General features: G+C 36.9%; 1 protein-coding gene across 2 annotated transcripts in view; it reads right to left on the bottom strand.

Moving 5' to 3' along the window:
- Positions 1–27,833, bottom strand: part of TMCO1 (transmembrane and coiled-coil domains 1) — a 46,307-nt gene that overhangs the window by 8,841 nt on the left and 9,633 nt on the right. For both annotated transcript variants that reach the window (XM_060033453.1, XM_060033452.1), the window contains 4 exons: positions 27,461–27,520; positions 15,838–15,884; positions 14,414–14,481; positions 4,439–4,583 (listed from right to left, as the gene is read on the bottom strand). In XM_060033453.1, coding sequence (XP_059889436.1) covers positions 4,439–4,583; positions 14,414–14,481; positions 15,838–15,884; positions 27,461–27,520 — 320 coding nt within the window. The remainder of the gene's footprint in view (positions 1–4,438; positions 4,584–14,413; positions 14,482–15,837; positions 15,885–27,460; positions 27,521–27,833) is intronic.

The raw sequence follows: 27,833 nt of genomic DNA on the forward strand, positions 1-27,833 counted from the left end.
GACAGGGCTTCGTGCTATTCATATACACACTAGATTCAAGAATAATCATTAACCTTACTGCATTCTTTTGACCCTCCGGCTCCTCAGTCTTTGAAAACAAGGGATAGGCAACCTTTGATCTCAAATGAATCCATGTTTTCCCTAATAAAAATCACATAATAGTTGGCAAAGTACAAGAGCAAAGAATAAATAAGGTACACCAGTGTCAACTCCAAATGCATCGAACCATGACTTAATGAAACCAAAATGTACTAGAAGAAAACAAGGATGAATTTCTTTATAACTTTAGTTAAAGACCAGTAAACCAAAAAAGGAAAAGAAAAACAAAAAAAAAAAACAACTAAAAACCTCCAGCAAACAAAATTTTGCATGGCAAAAACCATACTAAGTAAAACAAACACGAATGACAATTCGTAAAAATTACTAGTAACCGAGATCACAGAGAGGGCTAATCTCCCTAAGAGCTAAAAATTAAGAAAAAGACCAACAACCCAATAGCGAAATAGGCAAAAAGCATACACGGTGTCTCGCCTACCAAAGAAAGAAAAAAAATACATGAATATTTCTTACACAAACAGAGATGCTCAATCCAAATAAGCAAATTAAAACTACGATGAGAGAGCAATTCTTATCTGTTAGATTGGTAAAAACCCCAAAGTTGGACAATTCCTACTGGAGGTTGGGGGCAACATGAATTTTCCCACATTGTTTTAGGGAGTAAAAAGTGGTATAACCCCAATTTTCCAAGTTTATATTTGGGTGTAGTATCTACTGTTTGTTTCACACCTGCCTTTTAGGTGCACACTACACTTTAAGGTATATACAGGAAATTCAGAAATCACTAGAAGCCCACACACCACAATGAACAGTAGCCCCCGCTCGGTGCAACTAGAGAAAGCCCATGTGCAGCAACAAAGACCCAACACAGCCAAAAAAAATTTTTTTAATATATATATTTATTAATTAATTAATTTTAAAAAAAGAATGGCTTCATTGAGGGAATCATAATACAGTCTCTAATCTGAAAGCCTCATATTTTATGACGGATCATTTCACATGCATCTACAGAGTCAACTATTATGCAATGTAAGATCTTAAAAAACAAATACAATAACAAAACAAAACATAGAAAGAGAAAGGGAATAAGAGAAAGGAATTTTAATTCAAAGAAAGAAGCATATATTCCATAGTAACACTTCAAATGCTAAAGTATTTCAGACTGGAAATAAGTTCATAATCCTCCTGTTAGTATACATACTAACAACCAATGGGGAACAGAATAAGAAACTATTGGCAGCTAATAAAAATGATAAAAGTAGGTCATTTTAGTGATTTTTCAAAGATTTTTAATATCTCAGAATACCTATACTAGAGCTCTATATACTTTTCTCTTATTAATATCAGTGCATAGACTCGGACAAGCGTAAATTAAAAGTATGAATATATATCTTCCTTGGCTGAAAACAAACACACTGAATTTTTGTGTGTTTTTTTTGCTGCTCCTTCTCTCCCCACCCATAACCTTTCACCTTTTTTTTGTATTCTCAGGAGTTAGCATGGCTGGTCTACCGTCCGTTTTTTAAAAATTAATTAATTAATTAATTAATGGCTGCATTAGGTCCTCATCGCTGCGCACGGGCTTTCTCTAGTTGCGGCTAGCGGGGGCTACTCTTCATTGTGGCGCGCAGGCTTCTCACTGTGGTGGCTTCTCTTGTTGTGGAGCACAGGCTCTAGGCGCATGGGCTTCAGTAGTTGTGGCTCGCGGGCTGTAGAGCGCAGGCTCAGTAGTTGTGGCACATGGGCTTAGTTGCTCAGTAGTTGTGGCACATGGGCTTAGGATCTTCCCGGACCAGGGCTCGAACCCGTGTCCCCTGCATCGGCAGGCAGATTCCTAACCACTGCGCCACCAGGGAAGCCCCTGACTGTTTTAATAAATAAAGTTTTGATGGAACACAGCCACATTCATTCATTTACATATTGTCTAGGACTGTTTTCATACTATAATGGCAGAATTAAGTTGTTGTGACAGAGACTGTATGGTCTGAAAAGTAAATACAAAAGTATTTATCATCTAGACCAGCAGTCCCCAACCTTTCCAGCACCAAGGACTGGTTTCATGGAATACAAATTTTTCCATGGACGGGCAGCGGGGAGATGGTTCAAGCAGTAATGTGAGCGATGGGGAGCAGCAGATGAAGCTTCGCTCGCTTGCCTGCAGCTCACTTCCTGCTGCGCGACCCAGTTCCTAACATGCCGTACCAGTCCGCAGCCCGGGGGTTGGGGACCCCTGATCTAGACCATTACATGGTGGTCAGCAAACATAAGAAGTTTGCTGACCACCATGATAAATGACCATGGCATTCCTGATAAAATTAATTGCTACACATACACCTCACCAGACTTTCTGAAATAACTGAAAGGAGTTTAAAGACCAGCTTGAGCTGAACTTTCTCAATGATCATTCTTAACATTTATTTCACTAAAAAAAAAACCTTTACAGTTCAGATGGTGATTTCTAGGTAACAATGTCCAGGTAGCAGTGCAAATGGTGCATCTAAAATAACTATTGTGAGGGAGTTCCCTGGTGGCCTAGTGGTTAGGATTCCGGGTTTTCACTGCCATGACCTGAGTTCAATCCTTGGTCAGAGAACTGAGATCCTGCAAAGCCGCGAGGCTGGCCCCAGAAAAACAAACCCCCAAACACAAAAAAACCACAAAACTGTCGTGAGCCATCACAAATAAAGTAGTAACATCTGCATGTAATTAAAATAGAATTGTTCTTTGTTGCTTAAAGTAGCATGTATACATCATTTTTTATTAATATTTTGACCTTAGCTATAATTTTAATATTTCATACTTAAATAATCAAATTTAAGAGCAATATTCTAGTTATCAATGACCTCTGTTAAACCAACAAAGAGATCCATGTTGTCGCTGTCTTGGCTTTCACCTCGGATAAGCCAAAATGCTAAAGCATGTCAAAAGATGTAGTATACACCTCGGCTACACAAGAATACCACTTCCTGGTGGACATACCCACTTAAGTGCCTCACAAACACCTTAAACAGCATGTTTTCTAACCAACCTACTTCTCTTTCTTCTACTCCCATCCTCCATTTGGTCACCAAAGCCATAATGTTGAAGTTACCTTAGTTTCTCCTTTCTCACATTAAATCAATCACTAAGTTCTGCTAGTTTACCTCTATATATTTTTCAACTTTGTCCTCTCCTTTTCAACCCTCCCATCACTGTAAGTTTAGAACATAGTGATTTTTTGCTAGACTACTGTGATAATCTTCTGAGATTTCTGCATCTGGTCATATATCTACCCTTCAGAATGCAGCAAGTGTCAGAAAATGATTCCAGGAAGCCTGGAAACTTGGTTGCATTTAATATGCAACAGAAAAAGGTGGGAGACATCCAGATAGAAGGAAGAGCATTCACAAAAAGTGAGTCTGGGTAAGTGGAACATGGAAACTGTCAGGCAAGTCAGAATGGCTGGAGTGTTGGATGAGGTGAGAGATGAGGGAAGGAAAGTATTAAGTGGTAAGATCATGAAGATCTTTGTGACCTTCAAACTATTATTCCATTTCCTATTGATTCCCACATGCCAGACAAATCAAAAAACCTGCTGCCACAGACAATATTCAGAGGAAGAAGAAGAAAAATAACTCTGAATCATTTATGTAACAATCATTGAAAGAATCATGTTCATACTTATTGCATGTGCCAACCTCCCCACTATAATGCCTGCTGAGTGGCAGTATGTTCAAAAACTGAATAATGCCTTGAAATATGAAGAGTTCTGGAGCCAGAGACTTTAATTAACCTCTCTTACTTTTTAAAGTCCCATCTCAAAAGCCGCTTCATTCTTTCAACCTTTCTGCCTGAATCGTCTGCCACTAATTGAATGTTGTGTCTCTCTTCCAGGCTCTCACAACCTTATATGTATCTCTTAGCTCTCACTCTTTTTCACTATGAATGTCTGACCATCATGTTGCTTGAATGTAAATTCTACAAGCCAGACTTTATCTCAACTGTGACTAACTTCAAGTCACCAAATTATTTGTTTATTTGTGTTTCTGAAGTGCCAAAAGGCACTGGTGTATAATAAAGAAGAAATGATAGTGGGAAGACAAAACCCACTCTTTACTTTCCTACCTTTAGATAGTTGCAATAAAGAAGAAACTTGAGAGCTCTAAAAATGGGATGTGGAAACCATGTTTGATTTTATGGCTACTTCCCATCCCTAAGGATCAGTAATCTAGACCTACATACATTTAAAACAGTTTTAGATGATACTCGAATTCTAAAACAAGCAACTGAAAGATCTCAGTAGCAACAGGTAGACACTTCCAGTATTACAGAAGTAGACACTAATTTAGGGTGTGACAGCAAGGAAGGATATACATATTAAATAGTGGATGTTGTCACTTACCTGTCGAATTGACATGGTACAGAGAATATACAGGAAGATGAACGAACAGTCTGTGGTATCATCCCCCAGCAGATTTCGATGAGACAGTCCTTGGATGTAGGAAAGGGGGGTGAAAGGGAGCTTTGCCACCACTCTACCGTCAAATCTAAAAAGGACAAAACAAAGAACTGTTATTTTTGGAAGACTGACAAACTTCTTAGTTCCAGAGAAGAATCTGGGACAGAAATAGAACTCTAAGTCCCTTGATCTCTAAAAAACAAAGAAAGGATGATATTCTAAAAAGAGACTTGAAATATAAGGATGTAAGGAAGGGCGCCTAGATTTTTCCCATCAATCTTTTTCTAAACTAGTGATTCTTAATTTTTTCAGTATCAGGATCCTTTAACACTCTGAAAAATTATTGAGGACCCCAAAGAGGTTTTATTTAGAGGTTATATCTATCAATATTACTGTTTTATAAATTAAAACAGAAAATTTAAACCATTTATCAAATCATTTAAAAGGTAGGAATATTCAGTATGTTAACACAAATATTTTTATGGAAAATATATGTTCCATACAGAAAAAGAATTTAGTGAGAAGAAAGGCTTTTTTACCCCCAATCTCTTTAATGTTTTATTTAATAGAAAAATGTTGGATTCTCATAGCTGCTTCATTACTCAGGCTGTTGCAATATTACACACCCTATGAAGCCTCTGGAAAATTCCACTGTACATTCATGAGAGAAGGAGAGTGAAGAAGGCAAATAACATCTTAGAATTATTACAACAATAATTTTCACCTCAAGGACCTCCTAAAAGTCTCAGAGACCTCCAGGGATCCCCAGACCACACTTTGAGAACCACGGTTCTAAACAATGACACCAATAAGATTTTAAGAACCCTCTTTTCCAAGACTCAAAGATTCCCAGTATATACACATTAAACAGGATAAACACTTCTGGAGAGAAATTCATGGAATATACATAGTGGTGAATGAAAAATGGCATACATAATACTCTGAGATAACTTTTAACATACTTCTAATGTTTGAAAGTAATTCTTTTTACTTTTTCTAAAACAGAAAAATGTTTCGAAAAGAGAAAATCTTAGAAAAAAACTAGAAGAAAATATGTATCAGTGTTTATTTTGAGATGCTGGGGATATAAACTTCTTTTACACTTTTCTATGAATAAGCTGTACAGTCAAACAATATTGAGAATTATAAATTAATGTGATTAAGGACAGTGATACTTCATAATATTAGAAAAATATATGACAGCATCAGTTACTTTATCCAAATAAAGTCTTTAACTCCAGTTAAAATATCTAGAACATTCCCTCTTAGAAAAACATTTGGTATTTAGAATGTTTCTATAGAGGGAGAGGGAAAAGAGAGGTAGTATTACCATCTTTTTCGCTGGGGAAAAAAATACCTAATTATCCATATTAACTATTGTGGTTATAAAGAGCTTCTTATACAGCTGAACTCCAAAGAATATAAATAGAATGAATTTGACATATTCTGTACATATGTATGATTGTCCACTTACTATGCCCAACTGCTTTCCTAGTATATAGTTTGCACAGGGTAAGGGTTCTATCATGAACTGTTGTTACTTGGATATGATGAAAATATTTAAAGATCTGCTTGAAGTAGTTATTCTTATCTACTAACCTCACAAAAGCAAAACGAAGTATTGTAATAACTTTTCCAGGAGGAGGTATTCCCATTCACTCACAGGAAGTATTATACACAGTTGTTCCAATATTTCCTGGTTATATGCTATATGCAGTATACTGTTCTACATATGCCACTCTACTCTCCATCTGTAGAGTTAAACTGTGAGGAGTAGGGCTGAAATAAATATAGCCCAAAATGTTTATCCCTCTTGTTGCTAACATACACACCCAACAAATTCATCTTATACAGTCATTTTATTCCTTGACATTTTTGACTTGAAATTGTAACCAAAAAGAAAATCTTTTACAACTAATAAATGAATTCAGCAAAGTTTCAGGATGGAAATCAACATACAAAAATCAGTTGCATTTCTATACACCAACAATGAACTATATGAAAAAAAGAATAAAACAATCCCATCTACATCAAAAACAATAAAATACTTAGGAATAAATTTAATCAAGGAGGTGAAAGATACATACACTGAAAACTATAAGACATTGATAAAGGAACTGAAGAAGACACAAATATATGGAAAGATATCCATGTTTATAGACTGGAAGAGTTAATACTGTTAAAATGTCCATACTATCCAAAGTCATCTACAGGGCTTCCCTGGTGGCACAATGGTTACGAATCCACCTGCCAATGCAGGGGACACAGGTACAAGCCCTGGTCCGGGAAGATCCCACATGCCATGGAGCAACTAAGCCCGTGTGCCACAACTACTGAGCCTACGCTCTAGAGCCAACGAGCCACAACTACTGAGCCTGCATGCCACAACTACTGAGGCCCGCATGCCTAAAGCCTGTGCTCCGCAACAAGAGAAGCCACCACAATGAGAAGCCCGTGCATCGCAACGAAGAGTAGCCCCCGCTCCTTGCAACTGGAGGAAGCCCGTGCGCAGGAACGAAGACCCAATGCAGCCAAAAATAAATAAATAAAATAAATAGATTTATTAAAAACAACAACAACAAAGTCATCTATAGACCCAATACAATCTCTAATCAAAACTCTACTTTTCACAAAAATAGAAACATCCATACTAAAACTCATATGGAACCACAAAAGATCTTGAATAGGCAAGGCAATCTTGAGAAAGCTGGAGGCATCAAACTTCCTGATTTCAAACTATGTTACAAAGCTATAGTAATCAAACTAATATATTACTGGCACAAAAAGAGACATGCAGACCAATAGAATAGAATAGAGAGCCCAGAAATAAACCCAGTCAACTAATATCTGACAAGAGCCAGAAATGCTCAGTGGGGAAAAGGACAGTCTCTTCAATAAATGGTGCTGGGTAAACTGGATATTCACATGCAAAAGAATTACACTGGACCCCTATCATACACTACTCACAAAAATTAACTCAGAACGGATTAAGGACTTAAACATGATACCTGAAACTGTAAAACTTCTAGAAGAAAACATAGGGAAAAAAGCTCCTTGACATTGGTCTTGGCAATGATTTTTTTGGATATGACACCAAAAGCACAAGCAACAAAAATCAACAAACGTGACTACATCAAACTAAAAAGCTTCTGCACAGCAAAAGAAACAAAATGAAAAGGCAAACTATGAAATGGGAGAAAATATTTGCAGACTATATATCTGATAAGGGGTTAACATCCAAAATATATAAGGAATTTGTACAACTCAATAGCAAAACAAAAAACACCAAATAATCCAATTAAAAAGTGGGCAGAGGATCTGAATAGATATTTTTCCAAACAAGACATACAAATGGCCAAGAAGTACATGAAAAGGTGGTCAACATTATTAACCATCAGGGAAATACAAATCAAAACCACAATGCGATTTCACCTCATGCCTGTTAGAATGACTATTATCAAAAGGACAAGAGATAACAAATGCTGGCAAGGATGTGGAGAAAAGGGAACCCCTGGGCACTATTGCTGGGAAAGTAAATTGGTACAGCTACTATGAAAAACAATATGGATATTCCTCAAAAAATTAAAAGTAGAACTACCATATGATCCAGAAATCCCATTTCTAGCTATTTAGCCAAAGGAATTGAAATAAACTACTGTCTCAAAGAGATCTGTACTCCCATGTCATTGTAGTATTATTCATAATAACCAAGATACGGAAACAACCTAAGTGTCCACCGACAGATGAACGGATAAAGAAAATGTGATATATATACTGTATACAAGTCTGACAGAGAAAGACACATACTGTATGACATCACTTATATGTGGAATCTAAAACAGCTGAACTCATGGAAACAAAATTAGATTGGTGGTTGCCAGAGGATGCGGGTTGAGGGAAATGGGGAGATGCTGGTCAAAGGGTACAAACTTCCAGTTTTAAGATGAATAAGCTCTGGGCTTCTAATGTACAGCATAGTAATTATATTTAATACTGTATTATATGCTTGAAAGCTAAGAGAGTAAGTCTTAATTGTTCTCACCGCCAACACAACAAAATGATATTTATGTGAGATGAAGGATTTGCTAACTGACCTTATTGTGGTAATCATTTTGCAATATGTATGTGTATCAAATTATCACTCTGTACACCTTAAATGTACACAATGTTCTATATGTCATTATATATCTCAGTAAAGATGGAGAAAAGCTTTAAAAGAAAAAGGAGAGAGAAAACCTTTCATGTCCTATAAGTGAGTTATTCATTTATGTGAAACTGAACATTTAGTACGAATGAGACCTTAAACCAGTCACAAATATGAAGGAAAAAACCCCTTCAAATTAATTTTTCCAGGAGATTAGAGGCTTTCCATAGGAATAGCTAAGAATAGACACCATTACTAGTCTGTAGTCTAATAATGAAAAGAGTTAGGGAGAGAAAGAAAAAGGTGCAAAGAGAGAGATAGCTTATAGGTAGATTATTTCTTTAAGTGAACTTACTCTCTGCAGTTCCAGAGGGCAGGACCACTCACTGCTCATGAACAGAACAAGCAGGCATATTTTGGTCCAGTAAAAGGAACCACTTTCAAACCCTAAATACTACTCGGTAAAACTATATTATCTCAGAAAACATCAAGCTCCTCATCGTTGAAAATGATTAAAAATAATGGAAAATTATCTGCTAGAGGTATTATTGGAGAGATTTCCATATTGACACAGAAGTAATGTGTTAAAATGACTTTTAAGATCACTTCTAAGATTTAATGTTTCAGCTTTATGGAAATGATCCAGAAGAGAAGTCAAAGACAAATAAATAGCTGAATTTGGTGCCTCTTGTTGCTACTCTGGCAATCTGGAGCTCAAGTCCTTCCCATCTTAGTCTAACTTGAGGCTTTTTTCTTATCAACAATTGTAAGACTAAACTGGATATTAGAGATAACGTATTCCATTCTATAATAAACAGATGATCAAGGTGAAACTAAGAGAAATTATGCGAAAAATGAATAGTGATTGTTCAATACAATCAAAATATGTACTAGACTGTAATAACTGACACCCACATTACTTTTGTTTAGAACTGCTAAGGGATGGTGAGCTTTTTTTTCTATACTTTTTTTCCTTTTTTCCCATTTAAATTTAAAATCCATACATACAAATATGATTAAATTATGATTAAATTATTATTTGCTAATATTTTTAATGAAAAGAAAAAGAAAGGGGTGCATTCAGTTTCAATCCCAGCTATTGTCTGGACTGTCATGTCACATGAACAATGACGTTTTATCTGAGGATATGAAGATAGCATTGAATCTTATAGATTGGATATTCTGAACATCAGATCTGAAATGTCTGCTTTTCAATATATGTGAAATAAAACTTGGAATTTGCTCACCAAAAAGAAAATGTACTAGACTTTTAATGTCACATACCAGCTTATAAAAATAGAGATACATTCTTTAACTTCTAGGTGCTCACAGTCCTAGACATAAGAAATATATATACATATATATATATATATATATATATATATACACATACATATATATATATATTTAAATTTCTGGTCTGAGCACAAAGACCAGAAAAAAAACATGAATACCATTCAGCAACCATGCTCCTTGGTATCTATCCAAAGGAGTTAAAAACATGTTCACAAAAAAACCTGCACACAGATGTTTATGGAAGCATTATTCATAATTGCCAACTGATGAACCTGCAATGGTACCTCATCATCACCAAAAGTCCACAGTTTACATTAGGGTTCACTCTTGGGTTTTAATAAATGTATAGCAATATGTATCACCATTAAGTATCACACAGAATAGTTTTACACTAAAAAATCCTCTGTGCTCTGCTTATTCATCCCTCCCTCACACCTAATGCCTGGCAACCACTGACATTTTTACTGTCTCCAGAGCCTTGCCTTTTCTAGAATGTCATATAGCTGTAATCATATAGTACGTAGCCTTTTCAGGTTGATTTCTTTCACTTAGTAATATGCATTTAAGGTTTCTCCAAGTCTTTGCATGGCCAATAGCCCATTTCTTTTTAGCAATGAATAACACTCCACTGTCTGGATGTTCCACAGTTTATCCATTTACCAACTGAAGAACATCTTGGTTGCTTCCAAGTTTTGGCAATTATCAAGCTGCAATAAACATCTGTGTGCAGGTTTCTGTGTGGACATAAGTTTTCAACTCATTTGGTTTCACTTTCACTTTTTATTCTACATTATACTGTTTGAATTTTTTAGAAGTACTTGTGTATTACTAGTATAAGAAAATCTTTTTCTTTTTAAACTTTGGTTCTGATGCGCACTCCTGGTTAAGATCTACTACATAGGGCTTCCCTGGTGGCGCAGTGGTTGAGAGTCCGCCTGCCGATGCAGGGGACACGGGTTCGTGCCCCAGTCCGTTAAGATCCCACATGCCGCGGAGCGGCTGGGCCTGTGAGTCATGGCCTCTGAGCCTGCGCATCAGGAGCCTGTGCTCCGCAACGGGAGAGGACACAACAGCGAGAGGACCGCGTACAGCAAAAAAAAAAAAAAAAAAAAAAAAAAAAGATCTACTACATAAGCTTTGGGAAGCTACCTGATATATCATAAACTAGTCATTTCAAATCATCAGGGAAAATATATTATTTGTTCCCTACCTGGTATTAACAATAGGAAGTACTTGGTAAAGTTGGAAACTAACCACCAAAAAAAATTACAGATGAAACAAAATTTAAATATAAAAAATAAAAAGTAGAAACAAATTTATATAATCTGGTATGAGAAAGGCACTACTTATATAACAGAAAAGAGTAACAGATTTGACATAAAAATTAACATTGCCCATATATCTCAAAAAGAGAGCTTAATAGTCTCAATAAATAAAAAAGTCTTATAAAAAGAAAATAAGGGAAAGAACATGAACTAGAAATTTAGAAATAGATAAACATAATAAGTATATGAAAAGATGCTACATCTCACAAGAAATGCAAATTTTAAAAGAAATATTATTTTTAGCTATTAGATTTGCAAATATTAAACAGATACATAATTCCCAGTGATGACAAATATATGAAGAAAGAACCACTCACAAGTACTGAGCACAATAATCGAAAAATATAAATTAATAAAAACCTTTCTACGGGAATTCCTGACAGTCCAGTGGTTAAGACTCCGCGCTTCCACTGCACGGGGTCGCGGGTTCGATCCCTGGTCGGGGAAACTAAGATCCCGCCTGCTGTGCGGCAAGGTCAAAAAGAAAAATTTCACCTAAGCAATACTTCTAGGATATGCCTGAGGAAAAAATAAGTATACACTGGTGTACATACTACCTGTGAAAATTCTGTGTGAAGATTAATAGAAGATTATATAAGTTAGGGTACATCCATTCAATGGAATATTGACAGACATTAAAAATGATTATGCAAGATGGGACTTCCCTGGTGGCACAGTGGTTAAGACTCTGCCCTCCCAATGCAGGGGGTCCGGGTTTGATCCCTGGTCAGGGAACTAGATCCCATATGCATGCTGCAACTAAGAGTTCACATGCCACAACCAAGGAGCCCATGAGCCACAACTAAGACCTGGTGCCACCAAATAAATAAATAAATAATTTGAAAAATCCTAGCCTGCATGCAGCAATGAAGACCCAATGCAGCCAAAAAAATAAATTTTAAAAAAATTAAAAAAAAATCCTTTAAAAATGATTATGCAAGAGTTACACATACTGCATTTAAAAAATTATCACAGGTAACTACAGCAGGTTACAAAACAACCATTTTGGGGCATAAAAATTAATACATACAAATATCTAAATGTTTGTATACGGAGAGAAGAAGTACAAATCTTGAAAGGACACGTACTCATTTGAGGAAGGCAGAGTGATCTTTACATTTTATACATTTATATATTATTGGAATTTTTCCAGTAAGAATTTATTACTTCAATGATTACAGAAAGAAATGTAATAAAAGGTTACACCTGAGGGGAAAAATATGGCATTGGGAGAAAAATATATTTGAATCAGATGCCCTTCCCATAGAGCAGCCGTTCATACCACGATATGTTCACAAATAACATTAAGAAAGGGAACCACATGAATATAAGGCAGCATTACCACTGGTAGAAATGGCCACCATTCTTTCTTCCTTTTCTTTTTTTAAAAATTCAGGTATATGTAAGTTTTACAATATTAGATAAGTTCCTGGTGTATAACATAGTGATTCGCAGTTTTTAAAGATTATACTCCATTTAGAGTTATTATAAAATATTGGCTATATTCCCCACAGTTCTTTCTTAATCAGCCTATTTCGATAGAACCCACCTGTACATAAGACTAAGGAATAAAATCAAATGCTGAACTTCAAGCAGAGCAGTGATTCAAATTTATTGTAGGTATCACACAATAAAGCCAAGACCAGTAAGAACAGCTCTACATACACACACCCTAACCTATAAAAATATTATTTTAAAAATCAGAAGTATGAGAAAAATAAGATGTTAGGCATTAAATTTTTAAAATATAGATGAGTACTTAGCTAGCTCTATACTGTCCAGAATGTGACAAATTAAAGAATATTTGAGTTGTACCAATGAAGTTTACTAGTTAACTACAAAATCTTTCAGTGTTTGGTTTGCCTGGTAATCCACGGTGATATATACCCAAGAAATGAGAGAAAGCATAGCAGTGAAAAAAGGATACTGAGTTTAGAGTTATAAGTTAGAAATTATGAGACTTCTAGAGACCTTGGGCAAGTTATTTAATCTTCCAAAGGTCCTTTTCAGCAGTAAAGGTCTATGATTTTAGTAATCACTAGTTAAGTGGAAATTTTGTATTAAAATCATTTTGGACATTCCCTTTGGTGCCTCACCTAAGTAAAAATAACCACTCCCCTTTTTCCCCCCTACTATATTTCACACACACACACATCTATTGTAACATCCATCAATGTATTGATTTGTTTGTCCTTTCTTTCTATAAAATTTTGATATTACTGAGGGCAGGGAACACATCTTATTTGTTATATTCTGATACCTAGCACAATGCCTGGCACAAAGTAGGCCCTTGACAGGTGGGAAGAGAAGAACAACTGGAGGTGGGGCGGGGTGTGGGTACAAGGAGAGAGAGACAGACAGGTAGAAATGAAGCAGGGGAGGAAGAGTAGGAGAAAGGGAAGGAAAAGAGTGGGTGAGGAAAATGCGTGGGATAGTTCAGGAGAGCTCTGAAAGGTAAGAAATGACAGCTTGTCATCTCTGGATATTTTCCCAGGTTCTGTCAAAAGCAGTCCCACAATTACTCAGGCCTGCTATATGCTAGTTTAGACAACAGTAACCTACCTTATTATTAAAAAAGATTATAGTTGTTAAGACTCTATTTTAAGAGTCAAAACATCTCTGTACGACTACCTTCATTTTGAAGAAGTTTGTTAGTAAGGAACTTAAAAACCCAGGAGACATATTAAATTCTTTTAGAGGACCCATAAAACCTTAGTCTTTGCCTTACATATAAGATATCTTCAATATTAAGAGGGTGAAAAGTTATCATATAATTGTATTCCATCAAAATTAAATTTCCCTTGATTTTGATAACTGGATTGAGGTCAAGTAAGAGAATGTCCATGTTCTTAGGAAATACACACTTTAGTAGTTATGGGTAAAGGGGCATGAAGCCTACAACAAACTCTTGAATGATTCAGAAAAAATATACAAATAATGTATGAATGAGTACATATATGATATGGAGAAACAGAGAAAAAAGGAAAGCAAATGAGGCAAAATGTTAACAATTGTGAATCTGGTTATCAATGTACTATTCTTGTAACTCTTCTGTAAATTTGAAATATCAACATATTACCAAAAAAGCTAATTGTTCACATATACACACACATAGAGCAATATTTAGATAAAACCATATAAAAGGCTACTCACATAGAATTAAACATTCCCATTAGGGCAGTAAAACAAAAGCCAATTGCAAACATGGATTTCATTCGAACCTGGAAGGAAACCAACGAATTGTTATTTTACACTAGAGAAAAACCACCACTAAAGCACACCCCAAAAGTTTTGGTTTACATCATTTTTAAAAGATGCTCCTTGGCAAAAAGCTGTTTATTGGCTAACCCACCCTCCACCTCCAAGGCCTCTTCTCCTTGCCAGCTTCTGATGAATAGTATTGGGGTGGTCATATGACCCAACTCTGGCCAATGAGATGTAAGTACCAACCAGAATTTTTAAAAGGGACAAACTTGGCTAGCATCCCTTTAGGCCTTTTGCCCATACTTCTTGCCTGGAATGAAGAACATAATGCCTGACAGTAAAGCACCATCAAACAACCAAACAACCATAAGCTAAGGAAGGTTAACCTGAGTCCTCAGTGACATTACTGTGCTGCCACAGCAGCCCAGGACTACCAACCTCTGTACCTCTTGAGCAAGTGAAAAAAATTTTATATGTTTAAGCCATTATTAAGCATTTTGTTTCTTGCAGCTAACTTCTTTCTTAATTACATGTGCCATAAAAGTATAAACAAATAAATTATCATAAAGATATAAGATTAACAGTTTATCAGCAATTTTTATCTCTTCTTTCTGCAGTTTCCAAATTTGGTCTCATGAACATGTAATAATTGCAACAACAGAAAAGCTATTTTCAAAAAAATGCACTTCTAAATTATGATCTTTCTTAATAAGAATTTCAAGAAACAGAAGATAAAATAATACAGCAAAGGTCTCTTGGTAAGCAAAAGACAACTGTTGCGCAGTTTAGATGTCCTGTGTTGAATACACAGAAATTAAGTAGAAAAATAAGTCAAGCCATATAATTAGCCTACCTACACCTCAGAAAGACATGCTTGAACTCTACTCTTTATAAATAATGAGTAAATGGCTAATAAAATCACTTTTCCTTACACTTTATGATATGCCTGATCCTCAGATCAAAAGGCCTCTTAAAGAATAAAGGCCACAATAAAGGCCATCTATGATGCTCCAACTCCTATTTGGGATTACCAGGTCACCATAAAGCCAAAGATTCAGCAATAACATGAGGAAGAAAAAGAAAATAAGCTACTTCATTTGAAAACGTAAGGGGGAAGCTAATAAAAACTGTGTGAAAGGGACAAATTATGACTTCGAGAGAGCCTAAAAAAAAAGCTATTCATATTACTAACACGAAGCTTCAGTCCAGTAGCATATTTTCACTTCTATTTGGTCCAGGAACAACCATGATATTATTTATAGCCTGCATAACTATAAATTTCTGAAAAGGTAAGTGCAGTGTACTTGATGAAAATCAGGGTCTTTTGCTGAAAAACATGTGGTTTATCATGAAGTTATATTTAGGACTCTTACCATTGATAGATCTCTGTTATTATTCTTCAGTTTCTCTTCTTGACGCTCTGCAAAGAATTAATGAACTGGTTAATATACACAGCGCTGAGCGCAAAGCAGATATTAAACTGTCATTGCCTGATGACTATAATAGCACTTCTGTCTCAGTATCACTTAATAAGATAAGCTGAATACATGGAATACTGTATACTTTGTACTAACAGAAAATTCAAATGCAGCAGGGCACCAAAATAGTTCAAATTAAATAAATAAAAATATTTAAAGTTTAATTTAAACTTTAAGTGTCTGGACTCTGTACATTAAGATATACTCTTACATTACATCAAAAGGAAGTATAACCATAATGTCTGTACTTAGGTTTCAAGTATTAATTACCCATCTGTTATGATTTTCTTCCCCCTCTTTCAGTTTCTTTAAGAGAGCATGGAGTCTAAAAATTAAAAGCCAATTAAGATGAATTTAAGATTCAGGTTCTTTCATATTACAGTCAAATCAATCTAAAAATAAGCATAGTTTCATAGTTAAGTCACTTGGAAAGCTAGGAAATTTGACATATATTTCAAGAAAATTGTTATATACACAGAACCTAAACCGCTAAAGAAGTCTCAGTTGTACATTAATGACCTTATTTACTGTATTCCATCAACGTAAGGGACTTTATTGTACTTACGAAGAAACTGAGGCCCAGCAAAGGAGAAGTGACTTCTCAGAGACCACACAGGTATTTTATGCCAAAGCCAGGACGAGAATCCAAGTTTCCCAACTCCCAACCCAATGATCTCTATATATACTATGCTACTGCTTTCTTTGATTATGCATTTTTATCACCAGGATCAATTCACTCAACAAGTACTTATTGATTACCTACTAAATGCTGAGCACTTTTCTGAGCACTAGGGATAAATGAATGAACAAAACACACACAAATCCTCACCCTCACAGGAAGATTTTGAAATTAAAATATAATACCCTCTAAAATAAAAAATATACAATCGGAATATATGAAACTGGTGTGAGGGCTGCAAGTTCAGGCAGTTAAAGGAAAGGAAGGAAGAACAGGCCTATAGGAACCGCAGACTGGAGTGTAGTTTCCAAACAATGTATGGTGAGACGAATATATGCTTCCTTGTCCTAAATCGTTCCTATCCAGTTTGTTTTCCCTGGGAGGAAAGGATACAGGCAGGAGAAAGTGGGGATTATGAAGATATATGGAAGAAAATGAACAAAATGGGGTGGAACTAAGGTGTATCTCGGGGGCTAGAGCTCTTCTACCTGAGCAGCCCTCTTAAAATGTAATAAGACTGTTCAAAATTGGGTGTTTGAAGATTGGGATGACTAGAAGGTAAACAGGCGTAAAACCAAGTGGAGGGGGAAAAGGACTACCACTGAGACATGAAAAGAAAGGTATAGAAAAGCATCTATGCTAGAAACCTTGGCACATCCTTGACTCCCTACTCTATCTTCAATCAAACACCAAGTCCTATTAATTATACCTCATAAATACTTATGAAATCTACCTCTTCCCCTCCTCCTTACTATACTTCCTTAGTTAGGATTTCTAACATCTCTTACCTATATTACTTTCAAGTCTCCTAACAGATCTGCCTCCAAACTTGTTCCCTCAAATCCATCTTCCACATAAATGCAGTCAGATCTACTTAAAAGGCAAAACTGAACAAAATCTTGATACTCCCCAGCTTAAAATCCTTCCATGGCTTTTCATCCCTACAAGATCATGTTTCTTTTTTTTTGGCCACGCCACGCAGCATGTGGGATCTTAGTTCCCCCATGAGGGATCGGACGCACCCCCTGCAGTGGAAGCGTGGAGCCTTAACTACTGAACTGCCAGGGAAGTCCCAAGATCATGTTTCACTATCACCTGCAAGTCCTGCATCTGGCCCCTGCTTACTTCTGCAGCCACATTTCCAACCACTCCCATTAATTTTTATGTTCTTACAATACCAAACAACTTTAAGTTCCTGTATATATGATGCTTTTCTCTTGATTCAGTGTGTTTGTTCATAAAGTCTCTTCTACCTTCGGTGACCAAGTGTCCCAGTTTTCCCTGGACTGTTCCAGTTTTAGCTCTGAAAATCTCACATCCCAACAAACTCCTCGGACTAGACAAATTGGGATGGTTGGCTACCCTACTTCCACCGAGACTGTTTTATCCTACCCCATCAAACCCTTTCCTGGCTAGCCTGTACTCAACTTTTAAGCCTCAGCTCTTGTGTCACCTCCTTTTGACAATCTTGATTCCTTAAACAATACTATTCTAAAAAGCTTTCTACAATTATGAAAATATCCTACATCTGTGCTGTCAATACAGTAGTCACTAGCTACATGTAGCTACTGAGCAATGAAATGTGACCAGTATGATTGAGGAACTAAAATTTCAACTTCATTTATTAATAATTTTAATTAATTTAAAATCTGAACAGTCAAATGTAGCTACAGGCTGCTGTACTGGACAATGCAGTCTTAGACAATGGATTAGAAGTCCTTTCTTTATGCTTCCAGAATATTCCAAGCACATCTCTATCATTATACTCACCGAGTTTATACATTTTGTTATAATGATCTGTTTATGTACTTAACAATGCAACTAGATGGCAGGCTCCTAGAGAACGAGGACTTCTTCATCTTTGTATCCTCAGTAATTGGCAAGTAGTTAGTTGTTCAGTATTGTAGTATATGCTTAATATTGCTTAATGAATCAGCAATATAATAAAAGCTGATCTGAAGATACCCTACACCAAAAATCCCTTTTCTGGGACAGGAGTCTTTGATAAAGCTGGTAGGCTGAAGAGGCACTTAAAGCCTGAAAGGCTGAGAGGACACTAAAGTGACACAGTTTTTATGAAGTTCTATTCCACTTTTTTCAATTATGTCCAAACAGAAGCTCTAACCATATGTAGTGTCAAGGTAGACTGTATGTATACATGGCTCAAGAAGAATATAGCAGTACAGGTTTATGATATATCCCAACACTACTGTGCTTGGTTCCTGAAGACTTTTCAACTCAAATTGTTTTTAGGTGCCCACCATATACAAATAAAGTAGGTTTTGTTGGTTTCAAATAATTCAGAAATAAGTTAACATTCATCTGGTTTTGGAGGGGATAAAAGAAACAGAGACAAGTTTCTTATGACCTTGATGTGCTTAGTTGGTAGGAAATGCTAAGATGCCTCAAGAAGCATAAACACTACAAGCACTATAACATTTAAAGTCCTAGACAATGAAAGAGTTTTCAGAAATCCAGAAATGCCCATGTGGGAAACAGCAAACCTGATCTAATAAAAATGTTACCAATAGGGAAGCAATTTCAGGTACTCCCCAAGTTACGAACAATAAATTTGTAAATATCTCCAAAAAGCCACAGTTAGGTTTTTATACCTCCCCTCTCCCCAGTAACCCCAATGCCTAATCTAAAGTTTTTCCATTTTCAGTTTTCTCCATTCCCAGCTCAGTTAATTGTATCTCAGATCCTCCTAATCTCTCTCTCTCTCTCTCTCTCTCAATACCCACGTTCTCTTTTACCCTCTTTATTTTCTTTCCGGTCTTAGAAAAGTATTAAACTCCTTCTCTATCTCTCTTCCATTATGACTACCAAACCCTGACTCTAACAAAACTGCTAAGCAAAGATTTATTCTATTCATTCTCATTATTTTAAAATGTAAGATTCAAGTTTTACAAGGATATTCTGTTAGACACAATGAGAAATGAAACATTCAAGTCCTTAAAAGTACTTAAATCATCCTTTTAGAGTTTCTCTCTCTCATACTGTAATCAAATCTACTTTTCTTTAAGCCTCAATGATTTAAGTAAATTTTAAATGTTATTTCCTAACCAATTTTGCTTTTAATTACCAGCAATACAAAAGAGGAACAAAAACAAAACCAACTATTGTCCCTAAAAATAAAGTTTTTACATTACATTATGGGTTACATAAGCTTATGAAGACAGGTCTGTCAATATGACCACCATGTAATACATGGTTTTATAAGAATAATCCAACTTCTAATAAACTGTATTGAAAAAAGTATCTTTTTTTAAACAACCTGCTTTTCCCTTATCAAGAAACTTTGTTTCCTCAAGTGAATAATTTCTGGGAAAGTCACATTAGTAAGTAAAAATAAGTGCAAACAATTTATTTTGAAATGATGATTTATATTGTTTATTAGCAGCAATCAAATATTTGAGCATAATGCTTCATGTAAGTATGAGAACAGTTTTGGCTGAGATGATGCAATAAAAGCTAGCTAGTTAACTCTTAACTTCTAGTACCCCAAATAGTTAAGAGTATACTGAAATAAGTAAAAGTGATTGACTGGTTCTCTATTGCTCTGTGTGTAACTTAGCCCTTAACTGCTGTCAGTTAACTAGCATAACTCCTCTCAAAAAGTTGTTTCTTGGCCCCAATAAGGTAGGGAGGTCACTGTCTCAGTCTAATGTTATTTTAATCTTGGTGGTGTGTTACTTAAAAGAAGTATAGCTAGGGTTTCCCTGGTGGTGCAGTAGTTGAGAGTCCACCTGCCAATGCAAGGGACATGGGTTCGTGCCCCGGTCCAGGAAGATCCCACATGCCGAGGAGTGGCTAGGCCCGTGAGCCATGGGCGCTGAGCCTGCGCGTCCGGAGTCTGTGCTCCGCAACGGGAGAGGCCACAACAGTGAGAGGCCCGCATACCGCAAAAAAAAAAAAAAAAAAGTATAGCTAGTGAACCTCCTCCTAAGGTTCACTCACCCTTAGTTTTCTCCTTTGAGAAAACTCAACATCTAGAAGCCCAAGTCTTCCAAGATGGTTGTACTCCCCAACCCACCTTTCAACTGTTATGTTGACATAAGAAGGGAGAAAACTATGTCTAAATCCTTCTACACCTCCCCTGAAGATCTAAAATTTAAAGGTTCCAAGCCGAGTGCTGGAAATAAATATTCTATGTCATTCAGTGTTCACTTGTCCTGTGTGAACTATTCTTTATGCCATTCAGAACCTCAGGATTTAATACAGAGGAGAATCATACCTCAATTCCTCCATTTGAAAGGAATTCTATACACCCTTTTACTACGGAACTTTTGGAATACACCCTCTATGAAATTTGAGGAAATTTCATGGAGAGAAAAAACTGGAAGTATAAAGGAGATATATTTATATTCTAGGATGATTTATTATCCAAGATGATAGACAAAAGGAAACATTAAAATTCTAAAAGGGAATACTCCAATTAAAAAGAAGCTACATTTCTTGTAGCTATTGGAATACACTAGTAGCAACGATGACATCCATTCTGACCAAAGAATGAACAAACTCAAGCCAATCTATCACACATTTTTATTTGACAGCATTAGACTCTGTACAATAAGAGAATATAATTTAACTAAGAAAGGAACACATCATCGTTTACCTTAGTCAATAACCAGTGACAGGACTTCCCTGGTGGCACAGTGGTTAAGACTCTGCCTGCCAATGCAGGGGACATGGATTTGAGCCCTGGTCCAGGAAGATCCCACATGACGCGGAGCAACTAATCCCGGGCGCCACAACTACTGAGCCTGCGCTCTAAAGCCCGCAAGCCACAACTACTGAGCAGATGTGCCACAACTACTGAAGCCTGCGCACCTAGAACCCATGCTCCACAACAGGAGAAGCCACCGCAATGAGAAGCCCACGCACTGCAACGAAGAGTAGCCCCTGCTTGCCACAACTAGAGAAAGCCCACGCACAGCAACAAAGATCCAATGCAGCCAAAAAAATTAAAAAAATAAAAAATAAATAACCAGTGACTTTTCTGTCAAAGAATATAAATCAATTAAAGTACTCACGGGGCAACTGAGTAGTCTGATCAAACCGACAGTTTGGGAGATGGGAAACATTTTCAAATAAGGAAGAGATGATCAAAATAGCAGATGCTTCTCTATAGATTAAAAGAGTTAGGTATGCCATGACATTTCTATATTCTGAGTTGTCTTGAATGGAAGACCAATTAATAACATGCCTTTAAAATTTCATGTAGATTGGGAGAAGCAAAATTTAAATGAAATGCCTGATACAGCCTTCTTTTATAGAAAATCCAAATAGCATAAACATCTAGAATAAATATATTAATTCAGGGCCCCAAATAAATTTCAAAAATGTCCTCCCGTATTTCCAAGTCACCAAGAAAGGAGATACACACCCCATTCAGCAAAGCTTCAGAATGCCTGCTCTCCCTTCTCTGGCCACCTTCTGGGGAATATCTCCCTCTCATCATAGTCTCTGTTGAGGTTCAACCTTATGAAGATTCCTAACATCCCCTGCCCTGCCACTACTGACCAAAAAGGAGGCCAATCCATAGGCTTACCCATGACCTACGGCATAAAAAGATGAGCTGAGCTAGTTGGATTCCTTCTTGCAGGAACTTAAACCAGAAAATATTGGGAAAGTAAATCATTTAACTGTGGGAGCAGAAACAGCAAAATAGTAATGTAGAACTGGCTCTTGAACTTTAGTTCGTCTAAAAATTATCTGGGAAGCTTGTTAAAAAAGCAGGCTCCTGTGTCCCATGTCCAGAAATGCTGATTCAGTAAAGCCTGGGAGTAAGACTCAGAACCCTTCATTTGTAACAAGTATCTCAAGCAATACTGATATAGGTGGTCTAGAGAGCACATTATGAGTAATACCGATATAGAAAGAACCACAGGAGACAAGCCAAAGTTAGACACAGGCAAAAATTAAATGCTAGGGAAGCACTGCAGAGAAAGTGGGGAAGTTGAACAACAGAAGAGAGAGAAGTACTAAAAATTAATAGTGGAGCCCAATGTCTGGCTTTATCCCAGGGCTTGCTCTGCCTGCAGGAATTGCTTTAACACAGTTCCTGCCTTCCTGTAACCAATTAGTTCAGCTTTTCCTGAGTTCTGGATCACATATATCTTTAAATTCCTCATTACTTGAGGTAACTTGACTGCAGCCGAAAGATCTAAATAAAATTCGTACATCAAAAGTAGTTTCTCTTTTATGAGACGGAAACGTAAAATAACCAAAACATCTGCTCCTGAAATTAAGAATGGGAAACATAAAATCTTCCGACACCTCAGTTTCAAGTTAATGTCTCTATCCAAGACCATTATCTCTAAGAGCTTCACCTAGTGATATCAATGACATTTTCCTTCTCTAAAACACTGAATATTGCTGACCACATCCCTCTTACTAAAAACTCCCTTCTTTCAATGCAGCTATATCATTCTTTATAGTCTCCCCATTACTGTATATATATGTTTGCTTTTTAAAAAATAAATTTATTTATTTTTGGCTGCATTGGGTTTTCGTTGCTGCTTGCGGGCTTTCTCTAGTTTTGGCGAGCGGGGGCTACTCTTTGTTGCGGTGCACGGGCTTCTCATTGCGGTGGCTTCTCTTGTGGAGCACGGGCTCTAGGTACGCGGGCTTCAGTGGCTGTGGCTCGCGGGCTCTAGAGCACAGGCTCAGTAGTTGTGGCGCACAGGCTTAGCTGCTCTGCAGCATGTGGGATCTTCCTGGATCAGGGCTTGTACCCGTGTCCCATGCATTGGCAGGTGGATTCTTAACCTCTGTGCCACCAGGGAAGTCATATATATATATATTTTTTATTTTAAAGAAACCCAAGTGGGGAATCTGAGCAAAGGGAAAGTAAGGGTTGCATAATAACAAAATTGTAGATAGGATCAGTATACAAAAATACATTTAACTGGTCTTATAAAGTTGCTGGAGATGAACAGCAAATCTGACTCTATGCTTATTAGCAGCCAGTCTCAAAGTGGAGGGAAAAACCATCAGTTCAAGCACAGGGTCAATAAGATAAAAAATAAATAAATTATTTATGAGAATCATTGCTTGTCTTGACACTGAAAACTACTAGAAAGTTTCCATAATTTCTCGTCAAAGGGGTATCGTGCAATGTTGTAGATAATGTTCTCAAAAATAGTCCATAGCAACTACAGTAAATTTTATCTGGCTGAGTTTTTCATGACATGTCTAATAGTGCAAATGTCAAGGAGAAATAGAGTAGAAGCAATTTTATAAAGTCCAAAACTATATACAAGTTTAGGTTTATAGATTTCTGATAGTCTGGTTTAATTTAGGAGTAAAATTTATAAATCTACAGAATGGATAGGATGTTTGTCCTTCAAGCAACTCCTAACAAATATTATGTCTTGTAACTCCTATTAGATTTTGACAAGCAACTCTTCATAAATATTATTTCTTTTACCTTCTGATGACATTTTGGTGAGCAAACAATTTAAGGTAGCATTCCATGGTAAAATAATTTGAGTATAGATAGTTTGTGTTGTCAATTTTAAGAGTAGTGGGTAATGTGCCTTCCATTTTTATATCTTGCCTATCCTTTATAGCAAAGCTACTCCAAAGAATTACCCATGTTCAATGTCTTTACTTCCTCACCATGCATTATCTCCCTAATTTATACAATCTGGCTTCTATCCCTTATCATGCCACTGAAATTATTCTTCCTAAATCACTAATTATCTCTGTTTTGCCTCTTAGATATTTAATACCCAACCTCTAATCCTTCCTGTCTTCTGAAACTCTCCCCTCAACTTCCGTGACACAACTCCTTTCCAACTTCTCTGGCAATACCTTTTCAAGCTCCACTTCTTCTTCTACCCCTTAAATTTCTATGTCTCAAGACTCTCTCCATCCTTAGCTCTTTGCTTTTCTTACTTTATATGGTCTCCCTGTGTGATTTCATTTACTTTGTGGACTCAATTATAATTTATAATCATATGATTCTAAATTCTATTTGTAGCCTTTATCTGCCAGCTCCAAACCATACATACAATAGTGTACCAAGTATTTCCGCCCTATTGTCACACAGACACTGCAAATCTAACATGTTCAAACCTGAAATCATCCCCTCCTCTTCCTCATCCCAATCTGCAACTTCTCTGATATTTCCTCTCCTAATCAGAAATCTGGGCTGTTTCCCAGACTCATTCGTCTCTACATACCCTACATCTAAAAAGTCTGCAAGTCCTGGGACTTCCCTGGTGGCACAGTGGTTAAGAATCCGCCTGCCAATGCAGGGGACTCGGGTTCAATCCCTGGTCCGGGATGATCCCACATGCTATGGAGCAACTAGGCCCATGTGCCACAACTACTGAGCCTGTGCTCTAGAGCCCATGAGCCACAACTACTGAGCCTACGTGCCACAACTACTGAAGCCCCCGCACCTAGAGCCTGTGCTCCACAACGAAGAGAAGCCAAAGCAATGAGAAGGCCACGCACTGCAATGAAGAGTAGCTCCCGCTCGCCACAGCTAGAGAAAGCCTGTGTGCAGCAATGAAGACCCAATGCAGCCAAATAAATAAATAAAACTAAGAAAAAAAAAAAAGGCCTTCAAGTCCTGTTACATCTACTTCCTCTATATCCATTGAATCTGCACCATTCCCATTGTCAATGCCTAGGTTCAGGTTCTTGCCATTTGCATGCCTAGGATACTTAAAAAGCCTCATAACTTCCCTGCCTCCAGAATAATCCCCTCTCTGATTTATCCTCCAAACTATTGCCAGAGTTGTCTTCCTTAAAATCTGATTTCAAATCTGTTTAAATCCCTTAATGGTTACGGGAAGACTTCTGCATACGTTAACCTCCTTACCTTAGTTTAGGCCCTACTTATTTCTCTAGACTTGTCTGCTTGTACTTTACACATACCTTCTTTTTTAGTTGTTATACTAAACTATTTATAGTTCCAGGTATATACCTTGCTATTTGATCCCTCTGTGCTTTTGTATATGCCTATCCTTCTACCGAGAATATACAAGGCTTAAAAATGCAGATTCTTGGGACTTCCTTGGTGGCGCAGTGGTTAAGAATCTGCCTGCCAATGCAGGGGACACGGGTTCGAGCCCTGGTCTGGGAAGATCCCAGATGCTGTGGAGCAACTAAGCCCGTGTGCCACAACTACTGAGCCTGTGCTCTAGAGTCTGCAAGCCACTGAGCCCGCGTGCCTAGAGCCGTGCTCCACAACAAGAGAAGCCACCGCAGTGAGCAGCCCGCGCACTGCAAAGAAGGGTAGTCCCTGCTCGCTGCAACTAGAGAAAGCCCATGCGCAGCAGCGAAGACCCACAGCAGCCAAACATAAATAAATAAATAAACTTATTTTAAAAAGCTGCAGATTCTTAAAGTTATGAATGACTAGGTTCAAACCCCTTCTCTACCACTGACTTAATCCATCATACCACTGAATGACCAAGAGCAAGTTACTTAAACCTCAATTTTCTCATCTCTAAAATTGAGGTAACACTGTTCACTACCACATACCATTGTTAAGAGAATTAAATGTCAAGTGCTTACTTCAGGGTGTTGCAGATGGTAAGAACTCAACTGACCAGTATTTTATTTATTTATATTTTTACTTAGTTAACGCACACTAAAGCTTCAAGATTCAGCTTAAGCATTATCTCTTAAAGAAAACCTGATCCTCTAGATTGGTTTGGATATCCTTTCTTCTTTACTTTTATGACACTCAGAATATCTCTCTAAAAAGTAAGTATTACACTGCATTGATCTGTTTTTCCTCTTTAGACCTCTTAAAACAGCAGTCCCCAACCTTTTTGGCACCAGGGACCCGTCTCGTGGAAGACAATTTTTCCACAGATGAGGAGGGCGGGTTTGTGTGTGTGGGGATGGTTCAGGTGGTAGTGCATACGATGAGGAGTTATGGGGAGCGGCAGATGAAGCTTCGCTCCCTCACCCACCCACCACTCAACTCCTGCTGTGTGGCCCCATAATGGTCCGTGGTCCAGGGGTTGGGGACCCCTGTCTTAAAAGACAGAATTTTTTCCTACTTTGTTTCTCCAATGCCCACCAGAGTGACTGACACATACAGAGCAGATGTACAGTAGCATCTTGCCATGGAACTAAATGAAAAGGCCATTTAGAGCACATCTGATACTCCTACACTAAACTGAAAAGCTTTAACCAGAACAGAACACTTGTATAGTCTAGCCTGGTAGAGTAATCTCCCAGGATTTAACAGCAGTGACCTAGACACAGAGACATAGTTTCTGAGCCAAATACACAATTTCACAACCATTTTGTTCTGACTGTAGAATCAGGAAGCATCATAAAGTATAAATACAAATCACAGGCAGTCACTTATAAATTGTCTTTTTGGAACTGAACTACATTCTGTATTAAATTCTAAATTACACTGGAAAACCAAAAACATATAATTATTTTGCAGACTAGGTAAAATTACTCAGCAGAAAATTTCCTACATCTTGGTAGATCTCCATCACCAGTCAATTCTCAGTAAGGAAGTTATGGCAACAATAAATACAAGTAACTCAGACTTAACTGGAAATAATCATCTCAGATAAGAAAAACAATACCCTTTTACAAACTATGCCAAGAACCTTCAGCCAAGTTCAAAAGTCATGACTGTCAACACCATTTCACTAAACTGAAATTTCAAACCTAAGAGCAAAAACAAGAGAGAGAATCAAGTAAGATAACATATGCAAGTGCTTTGTAGACCATAAAACTATACAAACATAAGTTACCACTACTAAATACTTTATTACATTTTCATTATCTAAGAATTTATTTCTTCCAAGAAACTTCAATATTTTGTATACCAATAACTCATCTTACCTATTTTCTTTTTTTGTTGTCTACCAGCTGACTCCGTTATTGTTTCCTTCTTCTTTTCCACTGTAAACAACATAGTAACACAATAAAAATTAATTATGCATTACACAAAAGAAACAAAGGATGTTTTATCACAGCTGAACCAATGAAAGAAGCTTACAAGAAAGTTACATGCTGCCTTTGATTATGGTCATGGTTAACTGGTATGCTCCCACACCTGCTGACAGTAAAAGGTAGACACAATATTCTAAAAATAAAACAGCAATATTGTAAGCATCATTAATTAAATACCCATAAAGGACTTTATAAACACAAAGTCATAATCAAAACTGAGATGATTTTCAGACCATTAGCTGTGGGTGATTGCCTTAGGTAG

This window comes from Delphinus delphis, chromosome 1 (genome assembly GCF_949987515.2).
Source record: "Delphinus delphis chromosome 1, mDelDel1.2, whole genome shotgun sequence".
Taxonomy (NCBI): Eukaryota; Metazoa; Chordata; class Mammalia; order Artiodactyla; family Delphinidae; genus Delphinus; species Delphinus delphis.